Genomic DNA, 16,089 nt, shown 5'->3' with positions numbered 1-16,089 from the left:
TCAATAGTATAGTAAGATCAAGTTGGAGACATCTGATTTATAGTCTCCTCAAGGAACTGTGCTGTCTCTTTTTATCTTCACCTTAGATATCAGTGATCTACCAGTCTGTTATTTCCAGTGTGGTTATCTCTGCTGTGTGTTGGGGATGAAGCATCAGAACCAGCAACACCAGCAGACCGAACAAACTCGGCCTGCCATCAAACTAAGGATGGAAATTAGCATTGCTATAATCATGCATATTTATATAACATATTTATATTAATAGGCATTGTTTCTTAAAAAAAATAACAAAAACTCAAATTCAAGAAGAAAGACCCCATCATCAGGTGTATGAACTTTTTTTTAACTGTGAAGGAGAAATCACTGAACAAACTGGAATCCATCATTGGTAATTCCAACCATTCTCTCCACTACAAACTGGTCAGACACCACACTGTCACACACAGGAAATCTCTTCTGCCATGTTCCATCCCTTTATACAACATCTCACCTTTGGCAAACAGGGAACTGCCAGGAGAGTCAGCAGGTTTTTTCTCGTGCTTTATTCAAATAAATACTTTATTGAAAGTTAGGGAGTGGGCTGCACAGTGGTGCAGTGGTTAGCACTGTGGCGTCACAGCAAGAAGGCCACTGATTGGATCCTTGGCCTTTCTGTGTGGAGTTTGCATGTTCTCCCTGTGTATGCATGGGTTCTCTCTGGGTACTCCGGCTTCCTCCCACCATCCAAAGACATGCATGTTAAGTTAATTGGTTACTCTAAATTGCCCATAGTAGTGAGTGGTTGTTTGTCTCTGTGTGACCCTGCGATGGACTGGCGAGCTGTCCAGTGTGTACCCTGCCTGTCGCCCAAAGCCAGCTGGGATAGGCTCCAGCTTCCCCGCAACCCTGGATTGGATTAAGCGGTTCAGAAAATGAATGAATGAAATTTAGGGACTCAGCAGCATGAAGAGCTACATAGAAGAAAAAAATTATTAAAAAATAGAATAAAGGGAACAAAAAATGGACTGAAATACAACAATGTTAATTATACAAAAGAAACGTGTATATACATCAGTAAGCACAATAAATCCTGACGCTGCTCCATTGTCCCTCCGTCTTCCACCCCTCCCCAGTGGTCTGTTGAATAGTCCTATTTGATGGCCCTGAGTAGGAGGATTTCCGGAGTCAGTCTGTCTAGCACACTGACAACAGCCTGGTGCGCAGTGATGGCAGCGTGCAGGGGGTGGCTGATGTCATTAATGGTCAGCAGTTTGTCCAGTGTCCTCTTTTCTGCCACAACAGACTCCAGTTCCAACAAAACCACAGAGCCAGATTGTTTTGCCAGTCTGGTGCTTTCTCCCCTGTACGCCATGGTACAGAGCACTGGCAATCATCAACTGGTAAAACATCTGCAGTAGTTTTCTGCAGGGGTTAAAAGGCTGACAGTCCTCTGACCAGTCCAGTTTTATGTCCAACTACAGACCGAAGTTCTAGTAAAACAATACCTCAGACTCCACCCCCTCAATGAGGACTGGATGGTGGTCTCATCCCACAGATATCCAGCACCAACTCCTTGGTCTTTGAGGTGTTGATCTGTAGCTGGTTCTGGACACATCCCTGCTCCTCCGTTACACAGGCAACAATTGCTGCATCATCCGTGAAGAAAATATGAGTTGTTCTGGAAGTCCATTGTGTAAAGGGTGAAGTGGAGGGGGAATAGGACAGTTCCCTGTGGTGCTCTGTGCTGCTGGTCACAGTGTGGGATCTGCTGTCCTTCACCCTGACAAACTGCAGGGTTGCCATTTCATTATACTTACTGTATTATATTTTGGGTTTTCACATTGTTTAGAGTTGTTCGTTTGGACACATTTTTATTTAACATGCATGTTGTATATAAACTTCAGTTAGTTTGTTGTTTTGTATATAGATGTGTCTATCTATCTATCTGGTTAGATTTAAGGCCTTTCATTGTGATATTTGTAAGTGGCAGCGGATTCTTTTAAATTTGAGCCTGAAACTGGTCCAGGATTTAATAATTAACATTAATTATAGGTATCTGGGACTACATTGCAGAATTATTTGCAACTGCTCATGGAATTGACACTGTGATTCAGAGTTGTTTCAAGGAAATATGGGAAAGAGGAGGATACTATGTTTTCAGATGGTGGAAGTGTCTTAGTGGGCAAAAAAAAGCTTAACCAAAGAATTGGTAATTGTCTTGCTGTCTCCCCGTCATCCTGTGCAACTTCCCTTCTTTTCCCTTGCTCCTTTTATTGTTAGTTTTAGCTAAACAGTGCCGAGCAGAAATATTACAGATCTGAACTCAAAGATAAGTTACAGTATCTGCTGTTTCTCAACTTTGATGGAAATCAAGAGAGTATGTAAGAACTCAGGAAAAGACCATTTGACTGCTGTGAGAATCTGACCACATTACTCTGCTGTGATGTGGATTTACAGCCTTTTGAAAAATATACAAAAATCTTAATAGAGGAACAGTTAGTCTTATATTTTATTTGTATTAGAATTTGTCACTGACGTTATAATAGGTATTATATTAATGTCATCAGACATAAGGAATTATTTCATTGACAAGGTTGGTAATTTAAAATAAAAATGTTTAAAAATGCAAAGGTGAATGTATATGGCTGCACACATTTGCATTCATGTCCACATATTTAATCATTAAAACTATATATTTCCAATGCTCAAGTATAATGAAAGAAGCATGGAAGTGTCTTACCTAAGCTTTCAGAGACTTCAGTTGCCTCTTATGAACACTAAAACTTTGCTACTTCCAGGTCATTTGAACAAAAAAATTACTTGACCAATTGTTGAAGTGATTGAATTTAGAAACATTTTAATCTTTTATCTTATTGAAAGACAAGATTTGGTTGACCAGAAAGCAAGCAAAGGAAGTTGACTGCTGGCCTGCTGTAACACCAGATGGAAAGTTTGCTACCAAAAAAGGAGCAGATCTAGAACCTTTCTGTCAGAGACAAAGTAGCACATAAGACCTTTTATACCTGTTTGTATTCCTCCTATGTATCCCTGCTGCATTAGTAACTTCTTAAATTGATGCTGTTTGTCAAGCATCCAAAGATTCAGATCGGGATTTCCCATGATCGTATCACTTTTCCTCTGCAAGAAAAAGAATCTCAGCACTGAGGCTTAAGAAAGGAAGGAAGTTGTGTTGATTTTGTTCTGCATCTTTTTTTCTGTTTTTCCATTGTTGGTTAAGTGACTGATGTAATGGGAGAATGTAGTTCAATGTGTGACAGTGGTAATGTCATGGGGTCAGCGTGAGGAAAGGAAAAAGTCAGGCGGTGACAAGAAAGGTCAAAATACTGTAAATGATGATGATGATGGCCATTAGTCCCTCAACTTACATATGCAAAGTAGCATTTTTAATCGTTGTAGATAGCATTTAATTAACTGTCATGTTCCTTGCTCCACTCTGCCTAGGTTAATCAGTGGATTCAGTTCACCTGTGATCATCTGATGCCACTCTGTTTCTTGGCATGGTTTCACTCTGACAATCAGTAAAACTTATTCCACCTGGATTTCCCAAATTGCCACCTGGTCTCCACACTATATAACCTCACCTCATTCTCTCCTTATTGGACATATTATCAGCACAGCTTTCTGCTTAGTTGACATCCTGCATTCTCTGACTGATTTCTAGATTGCAAACCAGCTTTGATTCTCAGATATCCCTTCTTGCCTTTATTGGATTCCTTCTGCCTGTTCTGGACTTCTGGGCGTTGACCCATGCCTTGCCTCTGGACCTTGAACCACACCTGTTGCCTTGATAAGTACTGTTTGCTTCTGGATACTGACCACTGCCTGATTCCTGACCTTGTGGATTTTTCAGCTCCCTCTGATCCTGAGGACCAGCCAAGTCTTCAGACTCATCCCCTGGCTCTAATAAAGCTAAAAATAATAAATTTCTGGGTTCTCAGTCACTTATTACATTAACTTGGATTCATTCGCTCAAGGCTCAAAAGTGTATTCATCCTAACCCATAAGTCTTCACCCTGGAATCTGTCATGACCATTATGAAAAAGTTTTTTGTTTGTTTGGTTTTTTTTTAAAACATGTGTGTAGACAGGTCCTTCAAACCTCAGAGAGAGAATATAAAAGATGCAACAATAAATCATATTTTAGTAACAGAATAGGGCAAACGAGATCTTTCTGATACTTAAGTTTTACAAGCATGCCAACCAAACACATTTCACAGCTTATTCTCTGCAGTGTTTTGTGTGCTGCTAGAACTAATAAAGTCTGTGTGATATAACACTCCGTGCAATCTGCTAAAATGCCAGTTTTACACTCAAATATTCAGATCAATATTCCAATGAAATTTCTTGTGTCACCACTTGAGTAATAAAACAAAGTAAGCTTGAAATCAATCCTAATAGGTAAAAAGTCATTCCAAAATGTTTGCCATATATTTACAAATCAGTTAAGTTTTCAATTAGAGGTTTTGGATATGTCTGTTACTCTACTGGGGTGGGGAAATTTAATCAAATCTGGATTTTTTTTTTTTTTTTTTTTTTTTTTTTTTTTTTTGCTTCACAATTTAAAATTTATTTTTTTTTCAAAAAAATAATTATGAAATTTGTCATTTTTATTGATCTTTTTACTTGTGTCCTTGGACATTTTAGCAGCAGAATGACGAGAATGAAAAGATTTTATACATATCTTTTATTACAAAAAAAAAGCAATATTGATGAATTGTGAAAATCCCAATGTAAATCTAATGGGCAACCAAAAAATTGGAATCGAATCGGGACAGAAGCATATTGTCACAGCCCTATCTACATACAAATACATACGTGTCTGTAATGCTTAATAAACAGACATTTCCAAAACCTCTAACTGAACTTTTAAAAACTGATATGTAAAAAATATATGGCAAACATTTTGAAATGTATTGACTTTTTTTTTTTTTTTAACATATGTATGTATGTATGTATACATATATATATATATATATATATATATATATATATATATATATATATATAGCTACAATTTAATTTGATTATGAAATAATTTAGTTTGAATTACAAGTTTTATACTTAAATAGTATGAACCAATTATGTGTAAACCATAAACGTAAATATAGTTTCAATATAATTTATAGTAGCAGCAGTGGTATTAGTAATATGTACATTGAATCACTGTTTAGTCAATGGAACAAATACTTTACACATTAAAAAATGTTAAACTGATATTAATATTGCTATTATTACGGCAGAAAGAAATACTATACTACTAAAGTGACATTGCAACAAATTTCGTTTTGAAGTCGTGGTTTTATTGCCGTCGTTCTATGTGCTTAGTATGCGGTTGTGTAATTTATATTTCGCTTGATTTTTTTTTTTTACTACACAATTTAACAAAAAAATACAGAACATATTATCATTATTATTATTAATATTATAACTTGATGACACTTGAATGTTTTGTTGTTCGGGTCAACGGTCTAGTGAAGCTGCGCAGACTCACCGGAAGTAGTTTGAGAGGTCAGCTGATCTGTCCAAGCCAAATATGGCGGTTATGCTGTCGACGGTAAACACACAGAAACGCATTGTGACACATTTTTTACCCGTGTCTTTTTTTTTTTTTTTTTTTTTTTTTTTTTTTGCAGCTTTAATATTTTGTAGGTTTACCGTTTTATTAACGACGCCTTTCCGGGCCGCATTTTATACAAAGGGCTAAAACGAAACCCGGAAAATGAGCGGAAGTATCGTCTTGTTGTTCAAAACCAAACATCCGCTTGTGTAAAACGTGTATTTGTGATGTTATCTCCTCATTTCAGTGGACTGGACTTTGAGAAATATGGAATATAAACCAAATGGTGTTCTGTTAGACGAATGATGGTTTTGCCTGTAGAGGATACTGGACCACATGTGACACGAAGATGTAACGTCGGGGTATGTAACTGAACAAAGAAACGAAATATGTTCTTAGACAAACAACCTGAGAACACCCAGAGGTGAACAAGTAGGTTGAAGATAAATTACAATGGGCTTGGTGAACTTTGTGATATCCACTGTGGGGAAATGCCTGGACGCTGTCTGTTTACTTCTGGACCTAAACTTTCTTATCGTCCACACTGTGGTGCGCACTCTCCTGATGGTCATTACTTTCATTACCAACCTGCCCACCCTCTTCATTAACTCCGTGCTGCAGCTGGGAAATCTAATCCTGTTTTGCACGATGTGCTTGGCAGAGGCAACATCAAATTTAGCCCAAGGCACGATCACTCTGCTGGGGAGCGTGGCTTTGGCTCTGGAGGGTCTGCTAGAGAGCCTGAAGATGATGGGTTACCTGTCCATGCACGTTTTACTTCGAGGGAAGGAGCACCTATATCGGGGTCTGGTGTCACTGCTGGAGGGATGTGGCATCGCTGTCAGCTTGGTGGTCTACTTTACCAACACAGTGGTAAACTTTGCACTTATTGCCACCCAGAACATCTACCTGGCAGTGGTCGGTGTGTGGCAGACGGTTTCCAGTCCACTGCAGAAGGTGGTGGAGCTTACCCTGACCTCCTTCACCTTTCTGTACAGCAGCCTGGCTGGTACATCGGCTTTCCTGTGGTCTCCATGTAAACTGGTTTTGGATTTCCTTGTTTCCCTGGTGCACATGTTCATCAGCATCTTTATATTGAACATTTATGGCCTCCTCCTCACTGTCGCTATTGGGCTGACAACCACAGCTTACTTGAACCCAGTACTGACCCGACGGGCAGCTCTGCGCATTGTGGATTACTTTAATTCTCTTCATGCTGTGCAGAGGTTGTATTTTGCTTTCTACTGGATCACTACAGCCCTGTGGAGTGTCCAACGGTTTTTACGCCATAGCATGCAACACCTGCAAATTATGCTTCATTACCTCTACCTCATGGAGAGAGGATTGTGGCAGCAGCTCTCTCGGCACAGCAGCCAGCTGGGCTTGGCGCTGCGAACACAGTTCCACAGGAACAACAGCAATAGAGTGAGGGGTGACGGCGATCCCGGAGAAGAGAGACGGGACCCACCCGATGGAAGAGCAGGAGATGCATCCCACCAGGAGCAGGACAATTTGGTTTACCCCTCATCAAGCACGGACAGGCCACTAAAGAAACAGTCCTTTTTAATCAAAGAGGGTAAACCTCTGCCTGCTGAGAGTCTCCTGACTCTACTGAAGGAACAAGAGGAGAGGAAGAAGTGTGTGATCTGTCAGGATTGTACCAAAACAGTGGTGCTGCTCCCATGTAGACACCTCTGCCTGTGTAGAGACTGTACAAACATCCTCTTGAGGCAGCCTATCTACCAACAGAACTGCCCGCTATGTCGTCACATGATCCTCAACACTATAGATGTTTATCTATAAGAGACCAAGAAAAATGGACCTGTGAGCACCTGACTGCAAAGAACCTTACATAAAATGAGTTAACTGATACATCTGGTGATGTTTCATACTGAATAATCTCTTTACAAGTCCAAAAGTATCACCACTCCTTTAACTTTTTTCACATGTTGAGATTTCCAGACTTGTGTTGTAAAATTGCTTTCCAAATATATGTACTCTGAAAACTGTAGAGAAATACTAAAAAAAATAAATAACATTATCATCCATATTCGTGATAAAACTTAACTACATCCAAGATATGCAACATACTATGTTTTATATGTGTTGATTTAAAGTTAGTACACAAGAAATGACCACACTTAACTGATTTAGCTATGACTGAGTGTATTCTGAGATGGGTTTAGTTTATTTTTCCATGAAAGTATGTGTATTAAGTTATCAGATTTACTTTTCCCCTTTTTTCTTTTTTTCTTTTTTTTGCAGCTGTGGGCCTTTTCTCTTTCTGCTGTGCATTGTGGGATAATTATATCCATCAGAAAAGTATAGTATTCCTTAGCACATTTTATATAGTTGACATGTTTTCCATCATAACCAAACTATGTGATTACATCCACCAATGTGATACCAATGTGTGGTCAGTCGAAAGACATGTAACATCAAAGAAAGTGAAACATATAAGGCCAGCTACTGCTTTACAACACTACTACATTGCTTTGTGGAAAATATATATGTTGGCACCATGTCCAGCACTGCAGGAAAAACAATGCTTTTTGCCTGTCACCGGTATTAAGTTATCTGACATGCCAAAAAACAAGTATTATGGCATATTATTGAATTTCAGATGCAGTATTAACCATCAGTGCTTTTCAGTACCAACTTTCTGCTTTCACCATATTTAAATCCTGTTTAGGATTTCTCTGCAGTACAGTTTGTTTTGGAGAACAGCTACAGTATCTGTTTTATCACCACAATAAAGAGATTTTAATATTCCAGTATTGCCACGCTGAGTCTCAGGTGTTATAGGCGAGTGCCCTCCCTATTGCTGAAATGTTTACCACCGCTGATGTCTTAAAATTTGCTTTCAGTAGGCCAAGCTGTGAGGAAATAGAGCGGCACTACGCTTTACTGCCTACTAATGATTCCACTTATGCTGTCAAGATGAGTAATGTCAAAGGTTATGTTATCTTAAATGACTGTTTTGACCAGTTTGACTCATGTATTTTTACTGCACACACAGATTTTTCCTCTCTGGCTTTGACTTCGTACTTGTTTGTTCTATTGATAGGGCTCTTTTCAGTTTTCCACTGAAGATGGGTTACAGTCACCACCAACAAATAATTCATAAATGGTTTTCCTTTTCTTTTGACATTGTAATAAAACAAATTTCTGATGTATAAATGGACCATAAGTGAATAAGGTTGCAATTTAATTTGCTTTTGTTGCTTCATTTTACTTTGAGGGGACAACATCTAAGCTAAGGTGTTCATATTGATCTGTGTTTAAAGTTTACAGGACATCATTTTGACACCAAATGTTGTATTTTTGGTTGTGATGCAGAATCAAACTCTTAGACGAAAGTGCCATCTGATATATTGCCTCATTTTGTTGTGTTTTTTTTAAAGCTTTTTTCAGAACTATTCTTTTGTAATTGGGAAAGAAAACAGAGTGTGTGCTGTCTGTGATGTAAATTTATCCTTTCCCTTGCTGACTTATATAGAAACTGTTGAAAGCCGTCTGAATGACAGGTTGTTGTTTTGTTTTTTTTTTGTACTGACGATGTAAACCATTTCTAGAGACTGTGGTCAGTACAAACTGCTCCTCTCAGGTATTTCTTAAAACACGAATGGCATTCTTTTCTGAAGATTGCAGTGGACACAAAAATTCTTACATTCATGTGCTCTTTTGCCACCTGCTGTGTGTGTAAACAGCACAGATTTATGTGATTTGAAAACGTGAATGTCATGATTTGTTTGCTTTTATGTGATGGCTGCCATTGAACTGGAAAGTCCTTTGTTCACAATAAAACAATCACAGAACAAACAGCTTTGGGTCTTTTTCTGAGTCCAAATGTTTTTACAGTTATGCATGCATTAATGATTAATCTGCACACTATTGTATCATCAGTTGTCTAATCTATAGAAAGTCGTACCAACTGACCAGAAATATCACTAACTCAAATGTTAAGTTTTGGTACCGATTAATGTTTTAGAGATCTGTGCACTGGCTTTGTGGAAAAGTAAAGATATATATGGGTTAAAATAAGAAAACCTACAGAGAATCTGTGCTCACTAGACAATTCAAAGAGGTTATCGAACACTTTTCAATCAACGTTTGGAAGTTATTTATTGTCCATTATTTTTGTATACTTCAACAATCATTTCTGCAGGGGCTATGTAGGAAGGTGGTGCTGTATGATTTTTTTTCTTGTTAAAATTGCAGTTATTTGTTTTTGTGTATATATGAAAGAAACAGAGCATTTCACTTTACACATGAGGCTGATATTATTTTTGGTGTCAAAACAAAGCAAGGATGTCCAGAGCCGAACACCACTACAGAGCTTTTATTCTGAACCTGATTGTGTGAAGCTGCTAATGGAAGATAAAGAAAATAATTTAAAATTCATAAATGGTGTAAATGTCTTCTGTTGTGTGGTCACACTGTGAGTCCAAAATGCACCAAATACAGCTGGAAATAATATCCCAAACCTAGTTACAAATGGTCTCAGTGTTGCTCTGTGACTGCAGTGAAAGTGCCACAAAGAGCTGAAAAGAGAATTACGATCTCTGGAGTTATTTCTTATTCATTGATTTAGTGCGTTGTGTTTAAAGACTAGACCCAGTTTTAATCAGTTTGGTTCATTTGTGCTGAATTAATTAGATTAACAAAGCAGTAAAGCAGTCTTTCCCTGAGTCCCACATGTTGACTGGTGGGGATTTGTACTCTTGATAACACGTGGTTTGGGGAATTTTATGGAAGATCACATATTTACATTTTTGCAGGTTTTGTCATCTGGCTATATCTGTGTTGTAAATCTCTAAGCAATAGTCTAATTTAAGTTAGAGTTGTACCTCAATGTCTGTTTTTGCTGCACTCAGTGGCTCATGACAGAGCAGTGGTTCCCAGCCTTCTTTCCTTGAGGACCCCTTCAGTTGTATTCTACAGTCATTTGCAGATGCTTTTATCTAAAGCAACTCACATGTGTGAAGTGATCAATAAAACTAACATGCATGTTGTGGATGGGAGGAAGCTGAAGTACCTGGAGAAAACCCACACATACATGGGGACACCATACAAACTGCACACAGAAAGGCCACTGTTCATAATATTTAATATTAGTTTTATCACATTTTACTCGTAAAATCCAAGCTGAATCCATCCCTTTGCTGGGATCAGAATCATCTTTTTTGGATCAATTGCATCCTGTTTCTACCCAAAAAATTTGAATAACACATACTGCAGATTTATCCAGATATAATCCAAAATTAGATAACATGATCTAATCAGATTACAGAATACACCCCCCCCCCCCCCCCCTCCCTGTTTTTTTTTCTTTTTCTAACAACCCATTTTTAAGATATTTGATCCAATCCAATAGCTTTCATCTGGATTAAATCTCTTGAACAATTGGCCACACTTGAAATTGTCTCTGTGAATGTGATGTTAAATTTTAAGACCAATGGTTCTGAATAGTTATTCCCTCTGTGCACTTTGAGGGACCCCATGTTGGGAACTAATGATGTAGAGCGCTTGTTAGTGGCCACGCTCTGGGCCACATCAGGCCCTTTGTGTTGTGTACAGGTATATCTCAGAAAATTTAAATATTAGGGAAAAGTTCAATATTTTTTCTTGCTCATTTCAGAATGTGAAACATATATTTTATAGATTCATTACACATAAAGTGAAACAATTCAAATATTCAATCCTTGAAATTTTGATAATTGTAACTTATAGATAATTAGAAATATTGTGAAAAACTTCAATCTTAGAAAGTCATGGTGTCATCAACTAATTAACTCAAAATACCTGCAAAGGTATCCTAAACCTTTAAATGGTCTCTCAGCTTGGGTCAGATGGATACACAATCATGGGGAAGACTACTGACTTGACAGATGTCCAGAAGATGATCATTGGCCCTCCACTAGGAGGGAAAGCCATAAAAGGTCATTTCTAAAGAAGCTGGTTGTTCACAGAGTGCTGTATCCAAGCATATTAACGGAAAGTTGAGTGAAAGGAAAAGGTGCACCAGCAGAAGGCAGAACCGCAGCCTATAGAGGATGGTCAAGCAACATCCATTCAAGAATTTGGGGAACTTCACAAGGAGTGGACTGAAGCTCCACTAGACATGGGCTACAAATGTTACATTCCTTGTGTCAAGCCACTCCTGAACCAGAGACAATGACAGAAGCGTCTCACCTGGGCTAAGGAGAAAAAGGACTGGACTGGTTCTCAGATGAAAGCAAATTTTGCATTTCATTTGGAAACCAAAGTCCCAGAGTCTGGAGGAAGAGTGGAGAGGCACAGAATCCATGTTGCTTGAAGTCCAGAGTGAAGTTTCCACAGTCAGTGATGGTTTGGGAGCCATGTCATCTGCTGGTGTTGGTCCACTGTGTTTTCTGAAGTGCACAGTAAACACAGCATCTACCAGGACATTTTAGAGCACTTCATGCTTCCTTCTGATGACAAGCTTTATGTAGATGCCGATTTTATTTTTTTCCAGCAGAACTTGGCACCTGCCTACACTGCCAAAGGTACCAAAAGCTGCTTCAATGACCATGGTGTTACTGTGCTTGGTTGGCCAACAAACTCCCCTCATCTGAACCCCATAGAGAATCTGTGGGGTATTGTCAGGAGGAAGATGAGAGACACCAGACCCAACTATATAGATGACCTGAAGGCTGCTATCAAAGCAACCTGGGCTTCCATTACACCTGAGCAGGGCCACACGCTGATCGCTTCCATTGCCACAACGCACTGATGCAGTAATTCATGCAAAAGGAGGCCAAACCAAGTACAGTGTACATGGAAATGAACATACTTTTCAGAAACCTGACATTTCGGTTTAAAATACCATTTTTTTCATTGATCTTATGTAATATTCTAATTTTCTGAGAGACTGTATTTTGGGTTTTCATTATCAGCCACAATCATTACAATTTCAAGAAATAAATGTTTGAAATGTTTCACTCGATGTGTAACAAATCTACATAATATACAGGTTTCACATTCTGAAATGAGTGACGAAAAATATTGAACTTTTTCATAATTTTCTAATATGTACATGTAGTTCTATGCTGCCTTCAGACCAGAGGGGAACAAACAGAACAGCAAATAGATAATATTTTAGAGCAACACTGACAAAAAAAGAAAGAAAGAGTGAAAATAATTTATGTAAAGAATAGATTCATTTACCTTCCTGGACATGGTACTGTTTACGAGGTTCACTGGCACAATGTCACAGCTGATTGGTAGAGCTGAATAGAAGATCTATCAGTGTAGTGATTACTAACACCTGAGAGAATTTCCCACCACACAGCAGGGATAGTTTGGACTGCCGAAACTGGAATGCAGTCAGAAGCATATGTCCATAGAAACTGTGGATGTACAATTATTAGTGAATATATCCAGCACCAAAGATAATGCAACTCCTTGACTAAAACAGCTCAGCTTTTACATCTTACATCTGCACAAACAAAGGAATTGCTGCGTTTAGGAGTTTGTGAACTGGGGCCACAGAAAGATTGCTGGGCTCTCACAGAGAGGGGGGGCTTAATGGTCAATTGGGACTCCTTCTACAAACATATGACAAGTCATCAGAGCCTTGTGGTTTACAACTCCATCCTGATTCCCACTCTAAATATATCCTCAGCTTCATGCAAGGCATCTGGTTAGATGAAGGAATGCATTCACTGACGTCAAAATGAATGATTCCAGAGTTAAAAATAAATAAATGTAATTACATTATATAAAAAATTATCATTCAAAGTTTGCTGAAGTCATTTGTGATTCATTAGCAGGAGTGAAAACAACCACAAAGTTTCTACTACTTGACACTAAAGTAGACACAGAGATCAGAAACAACCCAGGGGCTGTTTACTGTCTCCTGACCTGTGGGTTCAGCATCAGCAGTGTTTACATGTTCAAATAAAGATTGTGTTAAATGAAAAGAGGAAGCTTAATGTCAGGAGAAGAGCAGGAAAGAGTAAAAACCAAGCAGAGCTTTATACTTTAGGGATCTGCCCTCTTCCCTTTAACCCCTGTTGTCCTGGCTGGAAGCAGTGTGGGAAAGCGTCAGAGCAGTCATCAAGCAGGGCTCCACTTTTCTGTTCACAAGCACTGTCTCCAACCTTCTCTCTGAGCCTTTTCGTCTCTATCCACTGCACACATCAGGAGCTTTAATCTCGGTGTTTAATGGGAAAACTCGTTTGAGGATTTCAGCTAAAATATTAAAGTTGAGAGCAACAATTTGATTGTAATGTAGGCTCGGACAAGACAGGGAGGTAATTAGAAATAGCCTCACCGTTCGACAGAAATTATGCAGTTTGTTGGAAGTAAGCCTGATAGACCTGACTGAGAGCAGTGTGATGTATGGGCAGCAAGAGATTATAATTCACAGTAAACTTATACCTTGGTTGTTCCAAATGACTCTGAACTAATATCCCCTCAGCAGAGGATGGCACTTTCTATATCTCCAATGATTTATGTATAGTTTTTGAACTGGTTTTGTTATCTGTAGTTGTTTGAGGAATGGCTTCAGTAGACACTCTTGTATATCTCTGATCCTCCTTTTCAGATCCGCACTAAGCTGGACTTTTCCATTATGTGTTGATCACTCCCATGAGTTCTGGCTGGCAATGCAGGTGCTCAGAAGTTACAAGCTGCAGTTAGTCATGATAAGAGGCTTGGTGCACAAATTAAAACTTGTAAAATAAATTGGTGCAGGCAATTTAATTTTTTTTTAAAAAGCGCTTTAAAACATTATTATAAACAAGTTAATTAAAAATAAATGTTTTGAAGCTCAATATTGTGATATAAATAATTTAAGTCTTTGACAGATTTATTTATTAATTTATTTATTTACTTATTTTCAGTTTATTAAGCTACTGGTTAAGATATGAGCTTGAGTTTAAGAATTTACAATAGATAAAGGTCATGTAAAAAAAATACTTGATTTTATTAATTCAGTTTTCCAAACAAATTAGATGACTTTCCCACAAAAAGATCGCAAAAGTCTGACAGCCCCATAGCTTTTCTCAAGTTTCATGGAGGATAAAAAAAAAAAAAAAAAGTCATTTTATTGATTTGTCTGCTCAGTCATGGGTGTTTCAGAAATGTGGTTTTATCTAATGAAGAAAATCTCTACCATTTACAGACTATAACATCAAGTATTTGACACAGGCCTGCTTTGTCATATGGAAAGAAGAAGAAAATTCTGCTATTGTTTTAAAAGCAGTGCTTTGGTTATTTTATTTTATAGAAATTGCCCCATTTTACTGTCTAGCTTATCAAAAATGAGTTCTTCTTTAGGCAGAATATGATTTTTTTTTTTTTTTTTTAACATTTGAATCACTTTCTGGCATGACTGATCAGTGCTGCTGCTGTTCTCATAGCTTGAAGTGGTGAGTATTACTTTTGCTCCAGGCTGGTTGAGCCTCAGAGCAATGATACAACAGTGCCCCCTGCTGGCCATAAACAGAAGCATTAACCTGGAGGGACCACCGCTGCTGGAGGAAACTAAATGCGTTCACCAAGGCGATTTTTTTTTATCTGTCTTTATTACGTACATATTTGTGCATATCCTATGTTAATATCTCCCTTTAAAAATCAACAGAAATTTCGCTTTGTTCCTGAATAGTTTATTTCGGCCATTTAACATTTATTATTTGTTAGTTTAACATTTTCACGCACCATATTATATCATAGGATTGTTCAATTATATTTATCTTCGGCATTTAACCCTCTGCAAATATACTTTAAATGTATTTAAAAATCAATTAGTAAACGTCACACTGATTAACTCGCTTCAAGCTCAGCAAAATGAAGCCGAAACTTGATCAGAGATTTCCGTGTGACTCCTAAAATGATGTGTTAATATGGGGGCGTGTTTAAATGCAAATTACAATAAAAGGGCACCAGCTGGTAATTTAGATCACGTGGGATTAATCAACCGCTGATTATAACGTGCATAAAATCATAGAGATTTGACTTGGAGAATCCGGAAGTCGTGTCGTTGAAATTGTTTCCGTAGATTTAGTCACAATCAACCAGATTCTCATTATTGCTTTTATTTTGGATATATGGATATTTTAATATCCTGACATAAAAAAAGATTATCAGTGTATGTTGTATAGATCAGTAAGGGGTTTCATCTTTGGGTTTTAGTTTAGAAAATTATCACAGTATAATTTCCTGAAATATGAAAACATGACATCAATTATCACTTACCTGCAAGGCTTATCCAATGGGCATTGTGGGCACAGGTTCAGGGGCCCACGCCCACTTGGTGTGTTGCCATTGGTACCACTGGCTTAGAGATATTAGAAAGGTTGTTTCACAGTGTATCATTCACGATATTCACACTGTGGGGAAACAGACCCCTGGAACACTCTGGGCCCAGGGGCCTGTGCACTTTTAATCTGGCTCTGTTTACCAGAGAATAAAATGTCAGCTGCGCTCTGGAACTGTGTGGTTTGTCATTGTACACTGCACACTCTTCACATAAATCCCAGTAGTCGCACAATGAAGTGTGTTTCG

The 16,089-nt window shown here is 38.2% G+C and overlaps 1 protein-coding gene across 1 annotated transcript; it reads left to right on the top strand.

Annotated features, from left to right (window-relative positions):
* Nucleotides 1–6,009: 6,009 nt before the first annotated feature.
* On the top strand, nucleotides 6,010–7,359 carry rnf26 (ring finger protein 26; the record flags this gene model as incomplete). The annotated part of the gene is made up of 1 exon (XM_079246927.1): nucleotides 6,010–7,359. The coding sequence occupies one exon, from the start codon at nucleotides 6,010–6,012 to the stop codon at nucleotides 7,357–7,359; it is 1,350 nt and encodes a 449-aa protein (XP_079103053.1).
* Between the last annotated feature and the right edge of the window lie 8,730 nt (nucleotides 7,360–16,089).

The sequence above is a fragment of the Telmatherina bonti genome (assembly GCF_933228915.1).
Source record: "Telmatherina bonti genome assembly, chromosome: 9".
NCBI lineage: Eukaryota > Metazoa > Chordata > Actinopteri > Atheriniformes > Telmatherinidae > Telmatherina > Telmatherina bonti.
This window is presented reverse-complemented; position numbering and strand designations above follow the sequence as displayed.